Below are 25706 nucleotides of genomic sequence, written 5' to 3'. Positions count from 1 at the left end.
GGGGCTCTGCAGCTCGCGACCCCGCAGGCTCCAGGGGTGGCCGCCCCCCCCCACCATACACACACCAGCGCGGCAGCCGCGTTCGTCCTGTTCGGCTTGCCGGGCGCCCCGTCGGTGCCAGGCACGGTGCCAAGCGGCGGGCACGGCGCGGGGGACCCGTGGAGCCCTGCGCCCACGGAGCTTCCCGGCTCGGGCGGGAAGGAGACGCGGTTGACAAGAAGGATAGGGGACCGCCTCCCCCCCCCCCCCCCCGTGGCGATCGCTGAGAGGCGGCGGGTCCCGGGGGCGCTCTGCGGGCGGGAAGAGCGGAGAGGCGGCGGGTCCCGGGGGCGCTCTGCGGGCGGGAAGAGCGGGGAGGCGGCGGGGCCGGGGCGCTCTGCGGGCGGGAAGAGCGGGGAGGCGGCGGGGCCGGAGGAGGCAGGTTTTTCTGAACCCAAGTGAGGAGTTTTGGTTTTGGTTCCAGCCGAACAAACTTGGAGGTGGGGGGGAGGGGGTGTCTGAGCGACAGTGCCGGCTTGGTGCCGGCTTGGTGCGGGAGGTGGGAGGCGCCCCGGAGCCGCGCCCGTCCCGCGCCGCCCCACGTGCGCTCACTTCGCAAATCCGTGCGGGGAAGCGGTGGGCGGCGCTCGGTGGGCGAAGAAAACGGATGGACGCGGCCGCCGCTGCCCGGGACGGCCCACGGGTGGAGCTCCTAGGCGAGGCCTCACGGCCCACGGGAGGCCCACTTTGCTTGTGCGCGGAGGGTCCCCTGTCCATGCAGCCCCGTGCACAAGGGACGCGGTAAATAATGGAGCAGCTCGGTTGGCCCGCTCAAGTTTCCAAGGAAGGAGCGCGCCGACGCCGCGCGCAGGTGATGCTATTCCCAGGCCGCCAGCTCATTTGCCTAATGGAGGGTGGAGTAGCGGCCCGCGTTCGCTGGCGGTGCGGCTCTGCCCGCTCCCGGAGGCTCCGGGAGGAAGGGGCGCCCTGTCGTCTGACCCCAGCCACCTGGGGAGAGTCTTCGCTGCTGTTCCCACCAGGCTGTTCCTCAAGGATATGTTGTAGCCCATATTAAGGCCGGCCGGTCGGCGGGCCAGCCCCGTACCCTCGGCGTCTCATCCCCTTGTGGCACAGCCAGACACGGCGGTCACGGCCTGCACTTGCCCTGCCCAGAGCCACTCCAGCAGCCCATCCTGCTGAGATGACTCCTTGGCCCCCTTTCTCTGCACTTGCTCCTAACCTGTAGGACAAGTGTTCTTAAAGTGCAGCCCTGGTACCCCTAGGGGTCCTCCAGGATCTCTTTGGGGAGATTTGCAAGGTCAAAACAGCACTAAGATGGAACTTGCCCTTGTAATTCTCATTCTCCTAAGACTGCAGTGAAGTTTCCCTGAGTCCCTGTGATGGGAAACTGAACAGCAGAGCAAAGGGGAGTCCAGTTCTGCCTTCTGTCAGGCCAAACGTTAAGGAGAATTGCAAAATCAACACAAGGCCATTTTTAACTGACTTCTTTGCCTTTGGGAAACAGTGTTAATAGTGAAAAATGCTAATGCATAGATGGAATAGGTATAATATTATCACTTATTTTTTATTTCATTTTTTTAAAGCTGTCTTTAATTGGCACAAAGGGGTTTCAATTCAACAAGTAAGTGTATGAATACAATGTATTTTGATCAGTGACACCCTCTCCATGCATCTCACCCATGTATCCCATCCACACCGAAGATAACTTGAGGACAAGTTACCTGGGTCCAGTGGAATCCTCCCTTGTGTATGCCATACTTTATAGTCAATTGGTCTGTGTACAGATGCAGATGGCCCAGGTACTCTACTTTTAAATGAATTAGTAATGCTGCTGTCAATGTTATTAATGGATATAACCCATGTAAGCAAAAAGAACTTTGGCATTCTTAGTATGTAGGAGGGTCAAAATATTTCAAACTCATGGTCATGGGGTTATGCCACAGACTTGGGTTGAGTGTACCTGAAAGTGCTTTGGTGGAACCCTGCCCCTTGTAGGTGTAGCATTGTAGCATTACCTCTGATGGGTAGTCCCAAGCAGGAAAGCCTTTGCAGCCTTAGTAGCTCTAGCACTCAGCCCTCTTGGTTGGACAGCCAGTTTATGAGTTTTTTCCTTCCTTCCTGGTTCTTGTCTCTTGCTGACTCATTTGCTAGGGAAGTAGAAAATGCTTATCTCATGTCAGCTGGTACTCTACCCAGAAAGGGACTTTTGCTTCCTTGGTGCCCTGGTGTCCTACTGCATGTTGGGCCCAGTGTCCTGTTTGTTAACTGGATTGTTCTGTTTGAGTTAACTATGTATATGTTTTATCTTGCCTTTTTGTTTAGAAATCTCTGCCTTTGAAACAATGCTAGGCCTATTGTTCTGGAGGAATCCCACAGGTTTTTACTCTGATCTGTAAGGACTTACTGTTGAATGATTGACAGTGCCAATGGATGAAGGACTCCTTTATTTATTTTTCCTTTAAGAAGAAGACTGATAGGGTTGTAACATTTGTGAAGACCGATAGGGTGGTAACAGAGAGGCTCTGGTGCTACCTTTAATAACAGTGTAAGTGGACTTTTGATTTATTATGCTCCTTCTGTTTCTGAAAAGCTAATGTGGCTTTTCCTCATTGTGAACAAAACAGGAATCTCCCATTGAGAGAAACTCAAACATGACCCCTTGGCAAAGCCAAATAAGCATTCTTTGTGTTGTAAATCCAGTTCTCATAATCTTTGTCATTATTATAAAGCAATATGGAATTATGGTAAAGTTCAAGGATTTTTGTATGTCTATGATTTGTAAATCTGAAGAGGGGAGATGGGAGGATAGGAGTGGAGTGGGGGAGGAATTTGTCAACTGAATTGTGAAGCCATTTCCAGATTTATATTCGTTTGGAAAAAAAAATAAGTGCATCTTTTTCTTAGATCAGATTTAAAAAGCAGTTTTGCAGCCCAGCCTAGTGGCTCAGGCCTCTAATCTTAGCTATATGGAAGGCAGAGATTGAGATTTGTATAGTTCCAGGCTAGCCCTAGCATAGAGCAAGCAAGACCTTATCTCAAAAATCACCAGCACAAAAAAGGCGAAAGGTATGATTCAGGTGGTAGAGAGCCTGCCTAACAAATGCAACCCCCTGAGTTCAGAACTCAGTACTGCCCCTCCCCCTCAAACCCCAAAACAAATTGAACTCCCCTCTCCCTCCCCCTCCCCCAAACCCAACTCTAATAAGGAATTTCCCCTGTTGATACAAGGGAGCTGCAGAAGAGCCAAGGCAAAGAATGGAAACTATAAACTTGTAGATCCCACCATGCTCCATCCTCCACTATAGCAGCCTTATTATTAGAGGATAAATAAGACTGTAGTTATTTTTGACAGTTTAAATTCCAGTGTGAGGGTGAAGAATCTGTTAGGCAGTGAGTGTGTTCTTTGTCTGGAACTTGGCCTGGGCAGCGGTAGTAGTGGGGTCAGGTGTGCCAAGAGCTCACTTCTGCCAAGCCCTCCTCACCACCACAGAGGATTGGTACTTCTGAGCCACGCTTCTTCTCTACTGCTTCTTTCCCCATACTGTGAAAAGCTCACAACTTTCCTATGGTGTTATTAATATGCATTGGGATGGAAGCAGTTGGTGTGGTATTGTACTGTGTTGTCAGTGTCCTTTGAGATTCCATTAATTATTTCACTATGCCTTAAGATGTGATAAGTAAAAGTAATCTCTCATTCTCTTTTTCTCCTTCCTTTACTTCTTCTTCCTCTCCCTTTTACTTACACATATGCATTCTCGCTTTCTCCTACTCTCTCTCTCTCTCTCGTACACATACAAATACAGAACATTCATGTAAGAGCCTGTGGGAATGAACATTCCTTTTTTATGTGTTGGTTAATCGTTTGTTCAATTTTGTCTTTTTTGTTGCTACGTCCAGACCCTTCCTCAGGAGACTTGAGGCCCTCACTGTGATTTCTTTCTCCCCTGGGACTTGCTGCCTCTCCTTTCTCTCCCATCTGGCACCTCTAATTCTCCTGATACTCTTCCTGATAGGACTGTCCATTTTCCCTGAAGCCTTGGAGCCCCTTACTCAGAAGATGGCCTTTGAACACTGAGATGCTTCCAGATCCTGTGCCTGAAACAAATGCACATTAATTACACAGTTCTCCAGTACCACATTGCCTGGAGAAATCTGCTAGTATCAGGGTAAAGTAAGAGCTTGAGTAGTGCACAGTTTGAAATGGGATGCCCTTGACCTCTAGGAGGAAGCTGGCCTTGGAAAAATACTGCCAGTCTCAGATCTGTAAGCTTCTGACAGGTAGAGCTGAGTTTGGAAGTCACTCTCTCAAAGTGAGAGTGACTTTCTAAGATGGCATGGGGGTGGGGCGTGGGGGCTGGAAATACGATGATCACACTTTAGTCTCTCAGTGCCACAAGGCATGAACCTAAGAAAGTACATCCAGTCAAGAATTAAGGCATCAGGGAGTCCAAGATAATGACCTTGCAGATGGCCTCTACCCGGATTACTACACTGTCACCTGGAAGTTCAACAGACTCTTCAAAGGGTAGGACCCAAGAGCAGGAGCTGCAAACTAGGGTGCCCGAATTCTTTGTGTGCTCACTGTTTTAGAGGAGAGAAGTCAACAGGTACACACAGGGTCAGCTCACAGCTTGCTTTAGATCTGCAAGAAAATACACATTTTTTTTGGTATTAAAATGCAAGTGTGCTTGGGTCCACAGTGCAAAATGGATGCATATTTTAAAGACAATGCCCTTAGACAGCTTGTTTCTCACTGGCTGCTTACAGCTAGCACTCCAGATTTCATGAGGTTACCTGCCCTGGAGCATCTGGACAGAAAAATGTGAGAGACAGAACTCTATCACACAGGATGGTCAGTTTTCTCTGGAAAAGGCCAGTTGGGAATAATTTTAGGCTTTTCAGCAGCCCCTATGGTGTTCTGTCACTGACTTCACTCTTACGGAATAAAGTGGATGGACAGGGCTGCACTTCTGGTTTTACTTTGTTTTTGCACGATCACTGTGGTGTGTGTGTGTGTGTGTATGTATGTGTGTATGTGTATGTGGTATACTATGCTTTGGATTCAGGGCCTTATGCTTGTTAGACAAGCTCCTTGTCCCTTGAACCACATCCCTATTTATTATTTTTGTGGGAGGGACTTGAATTTTTGCCTGGGGCCAGTCTTGGACTATTATCCTCCAGCTTTTGCCTCCCAGATAGCTAGCACTACAGATGGGAACCATCTCACCTAGCATATTTTTTCTTTTATTATCCTTTTTAAATGATTTTTTAAATTATCAGGGTTTCATCGCAACATTACCATACATACATACACCGCATCCCATCAACCTCATCCCTCGATCGCTCTTATCTGTCTGCCATCTCCACTTCTTAAAACAATGTCAGCAGATGTCATTGTTATATTTTCATAAGTATATCTAAAGTGTTTTGTTCCTATTCACCCTCATTCACCCTTCCCATTCGCTCTCCCCACTACCCAGAAGTGACTGTCTTACTCTCCTGTCATTCATGCTTTTCTATATATTGATTGTAATACTGTACTATAGTAACTGGTATGTGCATATATTATATTTTAATCAGAATATTCCCCTTTATCACTCTCTTTCTCTGTTTCCTAACTTTCTATTGCAGGTACTTCCTGTACCAACAACAGGTTGGAGGGACAGATTTGATCTTCATGTTGTAGTTCCTTGACCCATATTTGAAGGTGGCTTTTACTAATTGATTCATCTGCATCTTGGACAAATAAGTTTGTGATGGGCCAGAGTGTCGACACAGTTTATGGCGCCCAGTGCAAAATGAAAGCATAAGGTCTCTTGATTGAAAAATACTGAGAATTTCTAGATAACAGGAGTGGAGCTTTAAGCCAACTGCCAGGCCCTCCTGAATGCTGGCCCTGTGCAGTGATCTTGCGCCCACAAGAAGGCCCTGGAGTGAGGCCTCGGAGATTGCCCCAAACAAGCCAGGAGTCAGCACTCAGATAGATCATGCTTTCAATAGGATGACCTCTAAGCTCTGTGAATCCCGTGGATCAATCACACAGACAGGATTTACTATGAATACTTGTCAGAGTATCATGTGGCTTTTACTCAGTGGGAATAATGTCTTAGGCTTGGATTGTGTGTGAGGTCAAAATGAAAGGAAACACCACACACATGCACACACATGCACTCACACGTGTATACACACAGAGCACACATGAACACACATCTCCATACATGTATATCACATATATGCACACACATGAATGTCTGTGCACATACACAATTTCTGTTATCTACCTACTTATCTACACTGAGCTTTTGGCCAGATTCTTGGGACTCCTCAATGAACTTGCCTCAGTATGAGAACTGAGGACTGGAGAATGAAAAGAGAGAATGATGTGATCCATTTTTTTTTTCCAGTGACACAGAAAAAAGATTTTGGGTAATGAAATAAAGTCATACCTCTTATCATTGCATAGGATTGAATCAGTACAATAGGGAGAGGCTTGTCAGATCTTCTGGGGTGAGCTTTTTTGAGTCCAGTAGACACTGAATGTTCCTGTAAGATTAAGAAGTCATGTTTATAAGTGTACCACAGGAGTGGTGGTGCACTCCTGTAATCCTGTCACTGAGGCTAAGGCTGGAGATTTTTATATATGCATTCATGGAGACTCTGTATCAAGAACAATAACAACAGCAAAAAGAGTTACATAGCTGATGGTCCTGTCAAGCCTGGGAATAGACACAGATCATCACTGACCTGTGTGACCTCAGCTTTCTTTGTCTCTTGTGCATTGCCAACTCTTTTCCCTTCCTCTATCCCCTAAAAATCTCCATTGTGCAGGTGAAGTTATGAGAGACTTGAAGAGGATTAGTAGTTCTTTTAAGAAAGTGTCAGATTGCGTTGAGTCACAGAGGTGCTGTTAGAAGAGGCATTTCTGCTGTGTTCATATCACATGTGTTAGGTGTTCTCTATGAAAGTGTCACTTAGGGCTGCTTGAATGGCCCTTCATAATGCTTACCCCCTACCCCTGGCTCCTGTGTCCATTTCAAAAAGAAGGTGTGAATGCTCAGGTGGAGAGGTGACAGGTAGGCAGCTGTGTGCTGTGTCCCCCCCCCCCCCGCCAGTCACCAGTCCTTGCTCACCTCTGCCTAACTTACCTGAGCATTGCATGAGATCATTCAGTAGCACAGGGCTGGCACCCAGAACTCATTCGATAAGTGTTAACTACAGTTGTTATTTTTGTTGTTGAGGACAAAAGATTTTTGTTTTTATTAATCACCTTGGCTATTTTCAACCGCAGGCTTACTGTTATCCCTTGAAACAAAAGAATCAAGCTTGTAATAGTTGAAAAACAAGTACTTGCTAGAGTTGTTTTTCATCTGATTCAAGGATAGCATCCAACCTCTTAGCCACAGTTGCACTTCCAGCTTTTTGATGGTTAATTGGAGCTAAGTCATCTTTTGGATTTGTCTGCCTGGGCTAGCTTTGAATCATGATCCTCAGATTTCAACCTCCTAAGTAGCTGTGAGCCACTGGCACCCAGCTCCAGGGAGATTTTGAATGACTGCTTAGTTGGCTGAAGTAGAAAGAACAAGAAGGTTCTTAATAACCATTTAAGTGGCCATTACCATACAGAGTGTTGAGTTTAGCATCTTAAACACAGTGTCTTGAACAAAGTTCAAAAAACTTAGAAAGATCAAATAAGCATCATCATTAAGTCATTAATGTTTTATTTGACTTCAAGGCATACTGAAAATTGCCTGGAAATTCTACTTTCTATCACTAGCATCATTTTTCTTATCTCTCAGATAATTTGTACTACCAACAAAAGTCTTGTGTGCTTTCAGTGAAAACAAAAAGAGCATGCTTCACTACAGGAAAAAAAGGAAGAGAAACAAAAGGTGACCCTGATAAGTTCCAAGTAACTTAGTCTGTCTTGGGGAAATGATATAAAAGGAGTAGCCTCTCATCTGTTACATGTTGGGTGTTTTTCACTTGTCCTTTTATTCAATACTGGGACTTGAAGTCAGGGTCTTGTGCTTGCTTGGCTGGTGCTCTACCATTTAAGCCACACTTCCAGTTCAGCATTTTGCTGATTATTAGGGAATGTAGTCTGACGGATTTGCTGCCTAAACTAGCCTAGAATGCTTGTCCTTTAGATCTCAGCCTCTGAATGGCTAGGATTATAGATATGCGCCACTGGCATCTGTTTGACATTGTTTTCTCTATTTTGTTCTGGTATTGGCACTTGAACAAGCCTGTGTGCTGCTCTTAAGCTTTTTTTGAGCAAGGCTGGCATGCTACAACTTCTGGCATTTTGATGGCTAATTGGAGAGATAAGAGTCTCACAAACTTCCCTGCTCAGGTTTGCTTCAAATCAGGATCCTCAGATCTCTCAGGGTCCTGAGTAGCTTAGATTATAGGGGGAGCCCAGCTTTCCATTCTTTAGTTGTCAGGAAAGAAAACCCCATCGTGTAGGATCTGAATCTCTCTTGATTATGAGAAGCTCTTCAGGAAATGGTTACTATTCACTGCAAAGCTAGCCTTGGACAGGAATGGCAAATTAAACTGATGTGTGTTGTTTAACTTATATCATTACAGACGTTCAGGGGAGAAAGATGGGAGGGATGCAGGGTAGAGATTATGGAGTTCATCCAAAATCAAACCTGCCAGGTCCAGGTGGCCCTGCCTCCAGCTTTCCCAAAAGAACGTGTGTATGAGGACCTCATGCATGTGAGGGAGGGGCAGTAGGTGAGCAGGATATAAAGAATAAGGTTTTTTTTTTTGCTAGTTCTGGGGCTTGAACTCGGGATCTGGGCACTGTCCCTGAGCTTCTTTTGCTGACGGCTAGCACTCTACCACTTGAGTCACAGTGCCACTTCCTGCTTTTTCTGTTTATGTGGTATGGGGAATCGAACCTAGGGCTTCGTGAATACTAAGCAAGTACTCTACCACTAAGCCACATTCCCAGTCTGAAAAAAAAGTAATTATTAAGAAAATGTAAATTCTGGAGGAGAGCTGGGTGAAAGTTGACCACATTGAACTGTGTCCCTATGGATTTTCTCATCTTCCTCTGCTTCCTCCACTAACCCTGCTTCCCCAGACAACCCCTTGGGAAATTATTTATACAGAACTTTCAAGAATAAAATTTGTCACAAGTGGGTTTTCCACTTAACAAACAAGAGCAACTTCTTTAAAAATTGAGAGTATATAAAAAAAAGAAGTTTGTGGGACTGGATCAAAAGTAGCTTTAGGTTTGTTCAGAGTCAGGAGGGTACTTACTGACTTCAGTCAGTGGCATGGTTTGGGTAGACCATCTCTGCAGACAAGGTTCAATGTGATTGAAGTTTCAAGTGTACTTTGCTGTCTTTGAATCTGTGAGTACTTTGTCTCTGGGTGAATCAGATTAATGTTCATGTGTCCAAAAAACATCTGCTCTCTGACCCTTTGTATCTGTGCTTAGTACTCTTCTTCTGCCACTTTATTATATGTCTGTCTATTATCTAATTTATTATGTATAGTTAGTAGTAGGGTTTGAACTCAGGACTTTCACACTTGCAATCTACATTTGTATGCATTTATTTTTCCATAAATAAAACATTTCCATAATAAGAAGTGTATTCACTGAACTAAGAATAAAAGCATAGCCTTATTTTGCTGTGGAGTTAACACATTTCACTTCTTAGGAAATGAGAGCATATCTCCTTAGTTTTTCCTTAGAGCTCACATTTACCATCTGTGAGCATGTTCTTTTTAAGTTAGTTACTTCCACAGTGCTCAGGAATCTGAAGATGGTTCACAAGTTTAGGAGGGAAATGGGGTCAGACCCTAAAGATTTATTACTTAGGTCTGCCTGGAATTAATTAACTCAGTCCCTCTGTTTTCCTTGGAGTTCATCCAAATATCAACCCTGGGTGGCTTCTCCCAGAATAACACTCCTGGACTCTTCCTCCAAAACATATATTATGGGCCTATCAGAGCCCATGAGTAAATTTACTAAGTGAGGAGAATGGATGGTTGTATCCTTAAGCTCTATAGCAAAAATTGCTCAAAGGGTATTTATTTTCTGAGTCAGTTGTATTGTTCTGTGAACTCAATGAACTGTATTGCTGAAATGAGTTAAAAGTTTAAGTCAAACCCAGGTGGGTGGCTCATGCCTATGATCTTAGCTATTCAAGAGGCTGAGATCTGAGAATCAAGGTTCAAAGCCAGCTGGGCAGACAAATCCATGAGACTCTTTATCTCCAGTTAGCTAGCAAAAAGCAGAAGTGGAGCTGTGCAAGTGATAAGAGTTCCAATCTTAGGTGAAAAAAAGAAGCAAGAGGGAAAGGCCCTAAGTTCAAGCTCCAGTACCAGCACTCATACAAAAAATAATACAAATTGAAGTCAAATAACCCGTGATAGTCATTTTAAAATGGATTTTGTTTGTTCTTATGGTCAGCCTGAAATCTCTTGTCCAGGCTTAAAATACTTCTGATGCTGATCTTACTTTAACAAGTGTGTGTGTGTGTGTGTGTGTGTGTGTGTGTGTGTGTGTGTGTGTGTGTGTGTGTGTGTGTGTGTGTGTGTGTGTGTGTGTGTGTGTGTGTGTGTGTGTGTGTGTGTGTGTGTGTGTGTGTGTGTGTGTTGGTACTGGGTCTTGAACTCAGAGTCTGGGTGCTGTCCCTTGCTCAAGGTTAGTGCTCTACTTAAGCCACAGCTCCAATTCTGGCTTTTTTTTTTTTTTGGTGTGTTTAATTGGAGATAAGAGTCTCACAGACTGCCCTGCCCAGGCTGCCTTTGAGTCAGGATCCTCTGATCTCAGTTCCTGAGCAGCAAAGATTACAAGCATGAGCCACAGGTGTGAGCCACAGGTGCTCAACTCTATAAATGCCTTCTTTTGATTGAAGTAGAAATAAGAGGTTCAAAACAGGGGAGTGTTTTGCAAATGAGACACTGAGAATTCTTGTGATGGTGACAGTTTCATTTGTAAAGTTCACTAGAGTTTTTAGAAGACCAGTCTCAGGTACATGAGCATGATGATTCCAGCCCATAGGGCTTATGATGGTTTGAATATTATCCTTCAAGTACATGTGCTTTCAGAATTGTGTGATATCTGAAGAAGAGGAGGGCTGCCAAGGCTTGGTGTCATGGGCCTCTGATCTGGAGAGGATAAAACAGAACAGCCACTTCCCATTCATGACGGACAAAGCAGAAAGTGTGACACCCCACATCGTATACCTCTGCCGACTCCTTGTTCAGTGACTTCTTTCTCTAAGAGTTCCAGAAGGAGGTCAGGTCCTCTACAGCTTGAACATCTCAGGCTGCTTCTATTTCTTGAAGCCTCTGGTATATAAAAAAGAGAAATGAAGTGTTCAAATAATGCTATAAATATTATGGCACATTATAAAGCTTTATGCCAAAGACATTGAGGCATATGTCATACATCCAATATAGTGGACTTTCATTTCACCTTTTATAAATGTTGTAAGGCATCATAAAAATGTGAGGACCCGTTGTGCATGCTCGGAGCTTGGCTTGGTTGTGGACATGTGCTGATAGACTCATGGAGAACATTGCTGTCTTGGCATTGTTGGCTTTTCTCTGACAAATTGAATAATGCCACAGTTGGAAGCCTGCCACCTTTTGTGGACTTAGTGGATGGAGGGACTACCTCTTCTTCTTACTCTTTTTACTCAACAGGGCTCTCCTAGAATTCTGAATGTGCTTGTTCAAATTTGTGTTGCATACATTGGCCCTCACAAGGCTCATATTTGGAAAATGGCTCACAGAAGGAAAATGGAGGATATAGCCCAGCTGTATCTTTCAGATGGGGTTATAGTTGGTATAGATTCAGAGTTGGGGATCCCCTAGAGCCTGCCTGGCCCCCAAGTCCAGGTCTGCCATTTAGCTGCATGACCTTGAGCTCATCCATTATGTGACCTACCTGATACTCAGCTAACTCATTTCTTTTCAGTGTTGGGCAAGAGCTCTACCACTGAGCAACATTTCTAGCCCAGATCCATTATCTTAAAAGATGGAAAATAATTGTTATCCTCTTTATATATTTGTTGTGATGATTAACTAAAATTGCACATCACAAAGCCTGACCTATAGTAAGTGATTTTCTAAATACTGTACAATAGTAACCAATTGTTGTTTGTTGTATTATACATTTCTTCTACCATATCTTGACTTTTTTTCTTTTCAGTAAAAGACAAATGTGTGTCTTATATGTTCATAATTAGATACAAATAATTGCCTGGACATTTTAGAACAGTCCAAGGAAAGCAAGGGAACTTCTGACTCCAATTCCCATTCAGTGAAGACCTATCGACTTGTTCTTTAGTTGTGAAGACAATTAAAATGCATGCATGGCCTGCATACTTCAGCTCTAGGCACAAGTTTCTGAAGACAGACTTGGGAAGCATAGTTCTCAGTGAAGTGTAGTGATTGGTATTATGAGGTTAAGCTCCATGGAAACCCCTGAACATCCAAACTCTCTTCAACAAGAACTGTTCAGATTGTATATTTCACTCTTTAAAATTATCTTTTATTTCAGTCTAGAATTCCATGCTTAACAAACATCAACCAGTCTTGAAAACTGCTTCTGGAAGTACAATGGGTAGGAAATAGATCGGGCACTTGCTCCCACCTTACCAAGGTTCACAGGCCCACACACCTAAGTAGGGGAAGATTTTGGTTTCATAAATGTGATATTCAAGTTAGTCTGTAACACTTGGTTTCTGAGAAGTGTGTAAAAGTGATTTTTGACTGTTGGTTCAAGAGACCCTTTTTGTCCCATCCCATTCTTTTTATAAAGAATACAGAGTGGGGGGAGGTGGGTGAGCAAGGGTGCTGCGGTGAGTATCATGGAGATGCACTGGATGCATCTCTATATATGGAACCCCTTGTACAACTAAGTGAAGTGATTCAAAATATGTCTGCAAGGGAGAGGAAGAGAGAGAACATGGCTGTTGTTGCCTTGTGGAGAGAGAGAAGTCTGGCATTAGGTGGTGAAGAGTGGAGGGGACCCTGCATAGCCTCTCAGCTTCAGTTCCCCAGACACATTGTGACATCAGCTTCTGTGGTCACAGAGATGATACTTGGCAAAGCCTGAGCTTTTAAGCACTTTATATGCCACAATTCCATACCACTAAGGCAATTACTTTACTGGAGCACTGGTAATAGGCAAAGAATAAGTAGGCCTCATAACACTTAAAAGGTATTTAGAATTATCCAGTTCTTGTGGTACATACCTGTAATCTCAGCTACTTAGGAATCAAGAGACAGAAGGATCACTGCTTCAGGGCCAGTTGGGGAAACAGAGAGACCTTGTCTCAAAACAAAATATTAAAGGGTGCATTGAGTATGAGTAAAGAAGATGAGATAGACTAGAGTTCATTGGAAATGTGTAGAAATAGGATAATCCCCTCTGTAAACTAGTAAGACCAGCAACAACAACCACCAAACAACATCCAAAGGGCTGGGAAGGTAGGTCACATAAGGCCTTGGGTTTAATTCCCAGTAATTCCTACACTGATTTAGGAAGAATTTTTGTTCATTTTGATTAAGGGAATGCTAACAACTCCTGGTTTCTTGATTGTACCCCGATATTAGCAAAGCTAATCCTGGGGTGAATTGCCAGGCTGTGTCCTAGCTGTCCAACAGCCACCTAGTACACTTCTTTTTTTTCTGCGTTGGAAAGATACTGTGTTCTGTACTGTGTTCTGTCTTTTCTTTGTTAGGTCCAAGACTGACTTGAACTTGGTATTTGATGCTTTCTCTCATTGGCTAGTGCTCTAACCAACTGAGCCATGTGCCTCTCCTCTTCCTCCCCGTAACCCCTAGTAGTAATATCAAATTATTACAGAAATTCTGGAAAACACAGATATGTAAAGATGACAATATGCACCACTTGAAATTATGTCTTGAGAGAACCCTGCAGGGATGGTTCTATTGAATAGTCTCAAATACTTTCTTGAATTTTCTATTTTCTTTAATATTTTCTTAGAGGCTAGAAAAACAAACATCAAGATATTGGAGCCTCATAAAGAATCTTTACCATCTGAACTACACACACACACACACACATATAATAATCTCACATATATTCACTGTTGAAAGCCTAAAGGCAACTTCTGGCATTAAGAAAAGTAAAAGAAAGGAAATCTTGTTTATTTTATATATATTGTTAGTTAGATTATGTATATTGTTTGTAGAAAATAAATGAAGCCATCACTTTCCCATTTGGTATTTACTGGCAGATTATGGGATATGTTACTGGTACTTAGAACTTTGAATACTGGAAGCATGTGGTCATCTGCTCATCCAGAACCGGTCTAGTTTCTTTTTAACCTGCAGACAAGCCTGCTGGACAACTATGCAGTTTCTCCAAAGTTTGATGCAAGTCTCTCCTTCCTTCTCCTCTCCCTTCTCCTATCCCTTATTCTATCCACTTCCTCCTTCCCTTCTGCTCCTTTCCCTTCTCTCCTCCTATCCTTTCTTTTCCTATCCCTTCTCCTCTCCTCCCCCCTCTCTACTCTTTCTCTCCTTTCTTTTTGGAGACAGAGTCTTTTGAGGTAGCCCAGACTGGCCTCAACTTGCAGTTCTCTAGGCTTGGCCTCCTAAGTGCCAGGATTACAGTTGAGTGTGCATCTCCAAGTACTGTTATCTTTCAGGTATTAAACTGAAAGTCATGTACTTGCTTATGGGCTTCCTCATCCTTAAACAAGGAAATCAAGGAGAGAAGTTAAAACTGAACTCACTCTTAATAAGAAGAGTAGTTCACTGGCAGCCACTGTACCTACTTGTCCTCCTTTCCTGTCCTCACGCCCCATTTCTTTCTTTTTTTTTTCTTTTTACTATTTGTATTCCCGTGTATTTCTTTTTTTTTAATTTAATTTAATTTTATTTGTGAACATACTGTACAGAGGGGTTACAATTACATGGGCAGGATAATGCGTACATTTCTTACCAAGCATTGCAGCCTCCTCCTTTGTTTACCTCACGCCCCATTTCTGTTGGAGACAGCACCATACCCATATAGAATCTGTTATATCATCTCAAAGGAAGTACTGGCTTTTCCTTTCTAACTAGACCCTTGGTAGAGATAACCAAGTAAATTTTCTCAAGTTCAAGTTCCTCTTTGTTCCTTTGTATGAGAAAAGATAAGGGGCCACTTGGATCTAGTTAAACTACTTAGATGACTTCATTGGTTTTCTGTGAGCAAAAGTTGCCTGTTCAACGAACCTGGCCTAGAGTTTTCCCTACCCATCTTATTGCCACACAGTACATGTAATAGTGGTGACTTAGTGCCATTATTGTCTTCAGTTGAGTTTTTGGCACATTTTTAGAGGACGAATTGGGAGTCTTTATTGGAAAGCCGGAGAATGCAGGTAGCCTCTTGTCACAAAGACCTACTTTCAGAAAATGGAGTCTTGAGAGCAGGAGAGGAAAGAAAGAGCAAAAAAATACCAACAAACCAGATCAATGGAGAGCTGAAGTGGGACACCATGGTAACTGAAGAAGAGCCAGGAGCCAGAACAGGAAGCATGGCGTATGGGTGCCTGAGCTGGTCCAGGCCTAGAGTCAAGTCAAGGGGAAGGTCCCAGGGAGCTTGAGAGTTTGAAACCCAAGACTGGCAGGTCCAGTAACCTATTATCTTGTCCCAGCCCCTGCCTCTAGGAATTCAGGCAGCCCATCACCTGGGCGGTAGGACTTCCTTGCCTCTACCATGAAGACAAGATGTCACCAGTCAGACTCAATACCCTATCATCCACCATGTGGCTAAGATGGCGCTGGTTAGATTCAGCATCCCTATTTCACTTCTATCTTAATCTCTTATAAGTCTAGAAGTTTAGGGCTTTTCTGCTTATTTTTATATTTGGTAGGGAAACCTTTGGTAGTGGATGGGGTAAAGTTTGAGAACTATCTTTCTTTGGGGAGGGGAAGGAGAAGCAGGAAACTATGGGACAAAGGATGAGCTAATTCAGCAGTGATAATCAATAGACACGGTGTTGGAAATGAACTATACCTTGCAGGGCAGTGGGGCAGAGGGAAAAAGCTGGAAGAAAATGAGGGAGGTGGTGACTAGTCAAAAAGCAATGTACTCATTCATTACCTGACTTATTGTAACACCTCTACATCCCCTGTACATCACCTTTACAATAAAACTTTTAAAAAAAGAAAGAAAACTACCAAGTTAAAAAAAAAAGCTATCTTCATGTTATAAAGATGGCTCAGTATCATAATGACTTTAAAAGTTGGTGAGTTCTGTTTAACTGTTGCCAATGGATGTGTTTTTGCTTTCTCCTTAGGGAGGCAACCAACAATGCACAACTATTTAGCCCAGCTCTAGAACCATCTAACTGAGATTGAGCTGGAGTTAGCTGCTCAGATGTTTGGGTTCCAGTTTCTTTAGTATTGATCATAATCTCATATGATCATGTCCTTCTGTTTTCTTTGGCGAATTGATATATTACATTACTTGACTGAAAACTTTCTAACAAGCCTTGTATAATACAGATGAATTCTACTTGTATATTATTAGATTGAATTTTATAATATTTAATTTGCTAATATTTTGTTGAGGAATTTTGCTTCTGTGTTTATGAGAATTCTTCAGATTTTTTGTCTTTTCTAATGCAAATCCTTTCATTCTGTGAGTCTAGGTAATGCATGATTGTTTCATTTATAATTACTGTGATAGACACTGAATAAATATTTGCAAAGTTGAATGGAATCTACTAGCTGTCCTAAGTGTAGATAATTTAAAATATTCAGTCGATTGACTTGCAATGATAATTGGAATGACATTAAAAAAACAACACAATGAAATCTTTAATTTTTTAAAAAGATTTGGGCTTGAACTCAGGACTCCAGTGCTGTCACTGAGCTTTTTTTTTTTTGGTCGGTCGTGGGCCTGAGCACTGTCCCTGTGCTCTTCAGCTCAAGGCGAGTGCTCTACCACCTGAGCCACATCACTACTTCCTCACTGAGCTTTTTTGCTTCAGGATAGTGCTCTACGTATTGACCCACAACTCTGCTTCCAGCCTTTTGTTGGTTAATTGGACTTTCCTGTCCTGACTGGCTTCAAACCACAGTCATCTTGAGTAACTGGGATTAGAGACATAAGCCATCAGGGTCCAGCTGAAGACGGTTTTTAAGACTGAAAAGAAATAGGTACACTTCAAGGCCAGCTGTAGGTTGTTCTAACAAAGGGCCATGAACCAGCTGATAATAACAAGGCTGCTCTCAGCTCTCTAGGTAGAAGCCCAAGATCAAGGTGTCCTAAGTTGTAAAAGTTGGCTAGCAACTTTGGTGCACTTTGCCCCCTGTTCCACCCCAATTTCTGCCTTCATTTTATATGGCATTGTGGGGTGTGTGTCTGGTTTTGAATTTTCTATTTTTAAGAGCACACCAGTCATTGGATAGCTCAGTTGATCTCATTGTAACTGATTTTTCTGTAGTGACTCTGTTTCCAAAGGTCAAAATTTGATATTCTGGGGCTTAGGACTTTAACACATGAATAAATGTGGTGAGAAAGCTGGTATGCCTGCCTGCCTGCCTGCCTGCCTGCCTGTCTGCCTGTCTGCTTGCCTTCCTTCCTTCCTTCCTTCCTTCCTTCCTTCCTTCCTTCCTTCCTTCCTTCCTTCCTTCCTTCCCTCCCTCCCTCCTAACCTCCTTCCCTCTGCCCCTCCTTCCTTCTTTCCTTCCTTCTTTCCTTCCTTCCTTCCTTCCCTCCTTTCTTCCCTCCCTCCCTCCTTCCTTCCTTCCTTCCTTCTTTGTCTTTTTTTCCAGGAAATGTTATTATGTAATATGGACATAAGGATAATACTTTTGTCAAGGAATTTTCCTGACAAAAGGGGTTTTAAAGTTTTGTATATGGCTACTAGCTAATTCTGAACAGTCAGACTTTTAAGTTGCAGATTGCTCTGAGGTGGCATGTGTTCTTTGGGCCATTCATTCTATTTTTTGTGTCCTCTTACTATTCTCTTTATTTGATTTCAGCTGAGCTCTGAAAGTTACTTATTTCACCTGCTTCTCAGAGAATTCCTGATGCTACAAGTAGATAGTTCTGCCACCAGATGGTGTACCAGGACTGGGAGAAAACTTGAAATACATCAGCCAATGTGGTAATCTCTCCACATTTTATTTCATGATACAGGTTGTTTTTAATAAGACAAAGATGAAATTCTGAGGTTCTGTAGATTTAATTAAATGTATAGATTTTTTTTCCTTTACATGATAACAGAAATTTAGGCTAGCATTCTTGAGGAAATAAAAGAACACTGAGAGAACTTGATCTCAGACTAGATTTGATGGTAATCTTGGTTTGAGATGAGGAGGGAAGGTTTCAAGACTCGAGACCAGAAGACTCTTCCTCAAACAAAAGTAGCCAAAAGAAATCTTTACTAGTAATAAAGTGATAGAATGTTGGGGCAGAAAGAATATTTAGCCATCAGTTAACTAGCAGCCATATTAATGGCCAACATTAAAACATTCCCAGTGTTTCCCATAACCCTCAGATTCCAGAGTTCCTGAAGGCTTGGCAAAAGCAGCTGAGTCCCCACCTCACTCCTGCTCCCTTGGCAACACTGTGGCTGACTTTCCACTGTTGCCTTCACTGGAACTTGTAATTTTGAGTTGACTATTTTATCTTCCATCCCTTATTTTATTACACTGAACCTTTACTCACATTTAATAAGGAACCTGCCCTGCCCAGCCCATGGAAGGTATTTGGACACATGACCCGCTCTTCTAGTTCATGGAACTTGATCTGAGGTCTGGGCAGGGGGGCTGACATGACACTTTGTTCAGTCCCTCACCTGTCTGCCTCCCACTATTCCAGCTGTTTTGTAGGAAAGGGCACTTGGTTTGCCATAAAAGAGTGAGGCGATTCCAGTAAAAAGTTAGCAGGGAAGGTGACTAAACCCTAAAAGAAAACCATAATCGCCCAAACCAGCTTCTGTTAATGAATAGAAAACATCTTGGAAGTACATCCAAATGGAGGGAGAAATTCTAAATGGACTCTACCTTACAGCAACTATGGAGAGAATGAATAAACACATGATTAGAAGACTAGTAGTTAACAGGCAGGAGAAAGAAAGGAAACAAAATGACTCATCTGCAAGTCTGAGCAGTTTCTGGGGTAAACATTATTTAAGCATTGGACAGGTGGTTAAGGAGACTGAGTGATTGAGAAGACAAGGTAGCAAGTCAGCTAGCAATTGAATGGTTTGTTAATAAACAAAGCACAGCAGGCTGCTTTGCTGAATACCCACGAAAAGGTGGAAATCTGTTTTTGAAAAGAAAAAAAAAAGAAGGGTGAGTAATGTCATCATTTCAAAAGGGACAGAGAAGGCTCTTCCTTTCCTCAATGAAAACAAGAGGGAGGGAAGAAGGGGCCAATTTGCTAGTGATACCTAACTGCTTACTGTGTGCCCAGTTCAGCAATAAGTGAGTCATATTACTGATTATATAGATGAAGAGGCAGAGGACTAGAAAGATGAGATAACATCCACATTTACTTAGCCCATTTCCTCCAACAGAAGTAGAATTCATTGGCCAGTTCTCAAGCTATGATTCTCAAAGCTTCCCACTGACCAATCCAGTTACTCCAAGGCCCTGCTGCCCTTGGCCAAAAGTGTGGCTTGGCCTGTTAGTGCCTAGGATGCCCCAAGCCAAATAGATTGGTCCTTCGATACGTTCACAGCACGTTCTGGGCCAGATCTAGATGAACTGATTGACAAATGTACTGCATGTCTTGGAACAAACTAGAAAAAAGTGGTTTTGTTATATCATTTTGCCCAATGGCATATAAAATACTAATATTGATATTAATTTGTTCCATGTAACAAATTTGTTTCAAAAATTCCTCAGAACAGGTAGATTGTCAGCAGACATCCAAAGAGCATGCATAAATGGCACCTGGAAATCTTCAGTCTGCTCAGCCTGATTTCACCCAGAGTAAGCTGGGTAAAATGTCTAGTAATGTAAGGCTTATACACATGATGTGTCTTGGGAGAAGGCAACATGGCTTGTGAAGAGGGAACTGTATGTGGCTGGAGCTTTCAGAGGAGATGAGTGTAGCATGTTGGTGGAGTAGATGACCCTCCTTCCACTTGCAAGCATGGTTGTGTTGGAGATGCAGAGTGAGAGACAATACATGAGAGGCAGCAGGCCTGTGGTTCTCAGTGGGTGTAGAGGCAGGGTCCTTGTTGCCTGCAGATAGAAACTGTGTACTCCTGGAGGCATGACTACTCAGACCAGTCCTGCGAAACAGCTTCATGACTGGTTAGAAAAATAATTTGAAGAGAATTGTTATCCCTTTGAGTTTGCAGATACCATTAAGCTCTTCAAGCCAGAGAATTGTTAAACCAGTCAGGAGAACATGCCAGGAGGTCTGGTGAAGACACATGCCTCTGGACATGGACCATTTTCTATTTTGTCATTTTGAGTTTCATTCTCTCTTCTTTCCTCCTCCTCTTCTTCTCTTCTTCTTCTTCTCTTCCCCTTCTTCCTCCACCACCTCCTTCCCCCCCCATATCTCTTTCTCTCTCTCTCTCCTCTCTAAGATTACCAGAGATGGATCCTAGGATCTCACACATGGTAGACAAGCATTCTGCTACTTAAGCCACACCCCTACTTGTGTTTGTATTTTGTTTTTGAGATAGTTTTACCAATTTTTATCCAGGTTGCCCACAAACTCAAGATCCTCGGGCTTCTGTCTTTTGAGTAAGTAGAATTACAGGTGCAAACATTGTAATTTTCAAGCTTCAGCTTTTATTAGTGTACTAAATCAACCATCACATTTCTCCTTTCCAGTGACCAGTTGGAGCCTCCTGCTTTTAGCTCCCCTCCAAATGTTTTGGTTTTGGGGGCTTAATACAGTTTAGAAAAGTCTGCTCTTGTCACTTAGTGGCATTATTTTGGGGGAGGGTGAGGGAAGAGATAAAAGATACATTCAGTATATCTGCTTTGAAATTTCATTTGATTTTTTTTTCAACCACAATTCTAAGTGGAGGTCCAAATGTTAAATTTGTATGTTTCATAGTATACTAATAACCATTTGTTAGATGAATAAATGATCTTCAGGTCTGTCTGAAATATGATGACCTGGCATGGTTGTGAGCCTTGAGATTATCTGTGGTGAATCTTGAAATGATGGAAGAGTACTGAGCAAGGGGAGGCTTTTCAGGCCAACTTCATGACCGAAGCAGCTATTTTCCTCCATTTTATGCATGTTATTGATCAGCATTAAGTAAAAGAAATTTGAGTTAATTCCTGCTTCAAAGACTATACTTCTCTATGCTTTGTAAGGAGAGACTTAGCTATTTGGTCTCTTATTGACCTTCTTGAAGGTCAGTCTTCTGACTGTTTAAAATGCAGTGGTTTTACCCATCCTGTGTCCCACCCAAGTAATTCCTTTCTATACTTAGAAAAAAAATATATACAAGTTTTCTTCCTGGTACCCACATTCTCTGAGAGTTAAAGATTAACACTGCATAAAAGTTTGCCTTTTGGTTAGCATTTCCTTACTGACTAGCCTTCTGTTTATACATTGGTTTTGCTTTTGCATCTCTGTGCAAATGACCTCATGCTGGGTTTTGCCCTTGCATCTTTCTCTTTTTCTTTCTTCCTTTAACCACAGCCCCTACTAGAAATTCATTTTATACTACCACCTTGGGCAAGTGTAGGCCCCTGACTAGAAGTATCTGAAGACAATATTTACTGTTAGTGGGAATAATTGCCCTGAAGTGTGACATTCTGTTCTGCTCTTTCTATATATATGTTGATTGATTGGGACTGTGTTTTACAACCCATAGGATTGCAGCCTGTTGTTGGAAGCACAGTGCTCTCGTTAATACGGGAAATTTTTAAAGTAAGTTCATATCCCTACTTCCTTTATTTCTTTGGCAAAATCAAATAACATTGCCTCAAAATTAGAAACAATTGGTGGAGGTTTCTCATGCTAAAGAGGTTGGGATGACAATTCCTGTATCTTCGTTACTAGCTCTCTTTGTCCTTGTGTATACCCTGCTGGCATCTTATTTGTATGGCTAGAAGACATTTTGTTTTTGTCTGGTTACGCATTCTATATTTTTTATTTGTGTGTGTGTGTGTGTGTGTGTGTGAGAGAGAGAGAGAGAGAGAGAGAGAGATTTTGCTTTATCATTCTTTTTGTCCTTTGAATAGTTGTGTCCAAAGGGGTTATAATTCAGCCATTATGAGTATAAGACATCCTGATAAACTCATCCCTTCCATCATGCTCCCCCTTCTCACCTTACTCCCCCTCCACCCCCCACCACCCCAGCCCTTCAAGTTAACTGGATCCTTAGTGGTTGCACCAGTTAAACCTTCCCATCAACAGTTTAATAGGTGTTCTTTCCTTCCCCACATGCCTGGCAATCTGTATTTTTAAAGCAGCTTTAGTTTCACAACAAAATATAGCAAAAAGTGTAGAGACAGCCCATATAGCCATATACTCATATACCCTTTCCCCTCCACACATAGCTTCCCTTATCATCAGTGGCCTGTACTGGAGAGTGAGTCCGTTATAACCAAAGAGCCTTCAGTCATTAATTTTTGTTACCCGAAGCCCACAGTTTACATTAACATTCGTTTTTTTTTTTGGATTGGACATTGTGTTTGTATTGGACATTGTATCAGTTTGGACAAATATATTTGGTATGCATCTCCCATTATGGGGGTGTCACAGATGATTTGTGTTAACAATCCTTAGTACTCTGCCTATTCACCCTCCCTCCTCACCCCTCCTCCCCACAGTCTTATTATTTTCCCCATACTTCAGATTCTCAATCCTGTGGCATCTCTTTCAGGTAAAGTTTAATATGTTGAAAGGAAGAAACTTGGCATTTACTTAGTATTGTGCTTTCAGATAGAATGCTGTCTGATTTTTTTTTTATTAAACCTGTTAAAGTCCTTTCCATTACACAGTTTTCTAATCTACAGGATTATGTGTATGAATTTTGGGAAATCTAGTGATGAACAAAGAAGAAAATATTATTTATAATTCAACTATTCCAAGAAAACCCCTTAAAATTTTAGTACATCTCTTTCATATAATTTCTTTTTAAAAATTATCTTTTAGTTGTACAAAAGGGTTTCGATTCAGCATTTCTGGTCTGAATACAGTTGCATCTTCTCATTCACTTTATAAGTAGTTGTACACAGGAGTTGCCACTTAACAAAGCAGCTTGTGAATACAATGCATCTTTTTCAGTGTCATCCCGCTCCCTCCCATACGCAGTCCTTCCCTCACCGTCTTTTGGTAGGATATGCATTGGATTCTTGTCTCCATCTTCTTCCTCTTCTCTTCTTCATTCATCTACCCCTTCCTCTTGACCCCCTGGCTCTTGATCGGTTTCCCCTCATCATTCTCTTCCATCTGTTCCAAGTGCACCCATCTCCTCCAGTTCCTTGGTTCCATGTTTACATACATACATTGAATATTATGACTGTTTTCACCCATTTTTCCTCTCATTTGTCTGCCCCACTCCTAAAACCTGTTTCAGCTTTCTAGTATTCATTTTGTTCAAATGTAATGTAGTTGTTCAGAGGAGTTACACTGTTGGTCTCCTCCACCCGAGCGTACCTTACTTCGGTCAATTTGTTTCTATATGTATCTATATGGACCTGTATATATTCTCATATATGTTTATAATTTAATCTGACTTCCACATCGGAGAGAAAACACATGCCCTTTGTCTCTCTGAGTCTGATGTGCTTCATTTAACATCATTCTGCCAAAGGCCATCTTATTTCCTTGAAATGACATAATAGATTTCTTCCTGATGGCTGAGTAAAATTCCACTGTATATATCTACATACCACATTTCCTTCATCCATCCATCTGTTGCAGGGCACTGTGCAATGGTGAATAGTGAATGGGTGAATGGATGAATAGTGTGCAGCAATGATCATGAGTGTGAAAATGTCTTTATTGTATCTTGATTTTTAATCTTTTTGATAAAGGCCCAAAGGTGCTGTGGCTGGATCATAGGGTATTTTTATTTTTTAGTGTTTTGAAGAATCTCCATATTGCCTTTCATTGTGTTTATATTCCCACCAATGGTATAACAGGATTCTTGATATAATTCCTTTGAAAATATAATATGGCTTTGCTACAGCATTACACAGACATGTAATTTTATGATTTCCATGTTATTTCACTGAAGTCATTTAACATATCACTTAAAAAGCCTTATTTGGAAATTCTATCGCTTTGCACAAATATATTTAACATGTATTCTCCATTATAGTATCATGGATTATTTTCATTACTCAACAATCCCTTGTGTTTTGTGTGTGTGTGTGTGTGTGTTGTGTGTGTGTGTGTTATGATTGAGAGCTGCCATGAACATCTAATGCCTGAACATTTATCTGCTTTAAAAAAAAATTCAAACAGGGTTCCAATATATAGCACAGGATTTTGAACTCAAGATCTTCCTACCTCAGCTGTCTGAGTGCTGAGATTATAGGCATGCTCATGACAGTTAGCTTTATTCATCTGTATCTTAAAGATAGATTAAAAGATGGACTTATAGCCAGGCTCTGATGGCTTACACTTGTTCAGGCCCCACAACCAGACCCCCCCAAAAAAAGCCAGAAGTAGAGTTGTGGCTCAAGTGGTAGGGTGCTAGTCTTGAACTGAAGAAGCTCAAGTACAGTGTGTAGGCTCTGAGTTCAAGCCCCAAGAGCAGCACACACACAATGAAAGGCAGGGTCCTTTGGAGCTTATCACCAAGTCACTTTTCCAGAAGGTTGCAGTTTGAGAGAAGGCCTTTGTGTTTGAAAGGAGAGAGAGACTCAGAATTATTTAGCATCTTCATTTAGGGAGGGAGCTGCAGAATATGGCATGTGAATGGGCAGCATAGGAATGAAGAAGTGGGCAGGTGAGAAAGGCAAGCCAGGGCCTAAGAAGGTGTTGTGTTACCTCAGCATGGGGATGATGTAGGTTGGGGACAGACATACTGATGTGGAACCTGAGGAAATCCCGAGTGACTGTTATCCCCTCCTCCTTGTTCGGGAGTGAGGATGGAAGTAGGGACTGAGGGCCATGGTTGTGACTTGGAGTAACTGACTTGAGGTTCTTGAAGGTGCTGTACATTCAATGTTGGATTGCCTGGAACGTTTCTGAGCAGCTCTGGAGGTGCAGCTCTGCTGTGCCGTCATCCAGGCTGAGAAGCGTCTTTAGGATTTTCCTCCAGAGGGTCTGACATCTGCATTTGGAAGGAAGATGAGAATGGATGGGCTGATCTGGGCTGGGAGTGTGCAGAAGTTGCTGCAGACATTGGCAAGGATGGGAAGGAGCAGTGCTGTCTAAGTGACATAGCATGCTACCCTGGCCGCCACAGGAGGGCGCTGGTCAGACTGATCCACTTAGAGGACAGAAATGTGTTTGGTGTATTATTTCTTAACGATTTCTTTTTTGTTGTTGTTGTTAGCATACATTAGTTGCATAAGGGACTCTTTGTGAATCTCCTTTACTTTCTTCTCTCCTTTTCAAAACAATTTTGACTGATTAAAATAATTTATACGTGAATATAATGGACCTAGACCATATGCATCCTTATTTCACTTCTGCTGAAGCCTCTCTTGAATACACCCTGTTTGACTCTTTAGTATCCTTCCTCCCTCCCTGCCTGCCTGCCTCCCCTCCCTCCCTGCCTGCCTGCCTCCCCTCCCTCCCTGCCTGCCTGCCTCCCCTCCCT

General features: G+C 42.5%; 2 protein-coding genes across 4 annotated transcripts in view; both read left to right on the top strand.

Moving 5' to 3' along the window:
• Positions 1-25706, top strand: part of Wdfy1 (WD repeat and FYVE domain containing 1) — a 110432-nt gene that overhangs the window by 78376 nt on the left and 6350 nt on the right. The window lies entirely within an intron of this gene.
• Ap1s3 (adaptor-related protein complex 1, sigma 3 subunit) overlaps positions 15481-25706 on the top strand; it is a 34927-nt gene continuing 24701 nt past the window's right edge. For both annotated transcript variants that reach the window (XR_001174778.1, XM_013010003.1), the window contains exon 1: positions 15481-15485. Coding sequence is in view for 1 of the 2 variants with exons in the window: in XM_013010003.1 (XP_012865457.1) it covers positions 15483-15485 (3 nt within the window). In the remaining variant the exon portion in view is untranslated. The remainder of the gene's footprint in view (positions 15486-25706) is intronic.

This window comes from Dipodomys ordii, unplaced genomic scaffold (assembly GCF_000151885.1).
Source record: "Dipodomys ordii isolate 6190 unplaced genomic scaffold, Dord_2.0 Scaffold1, whole genome shotgun sequence".
Taxonomy (NCBI): Eukaryota; Metazoa; Chordata; class Mammalia; order Rodentia; family Heteromyidae; genus Dipodomys; species Dipodomys ordii.
The sequence above is the reverse complement of the archived record's forward strand: the minus strand, read 5'-3'. Positions and strand labels throughout refer to the sequence as shown.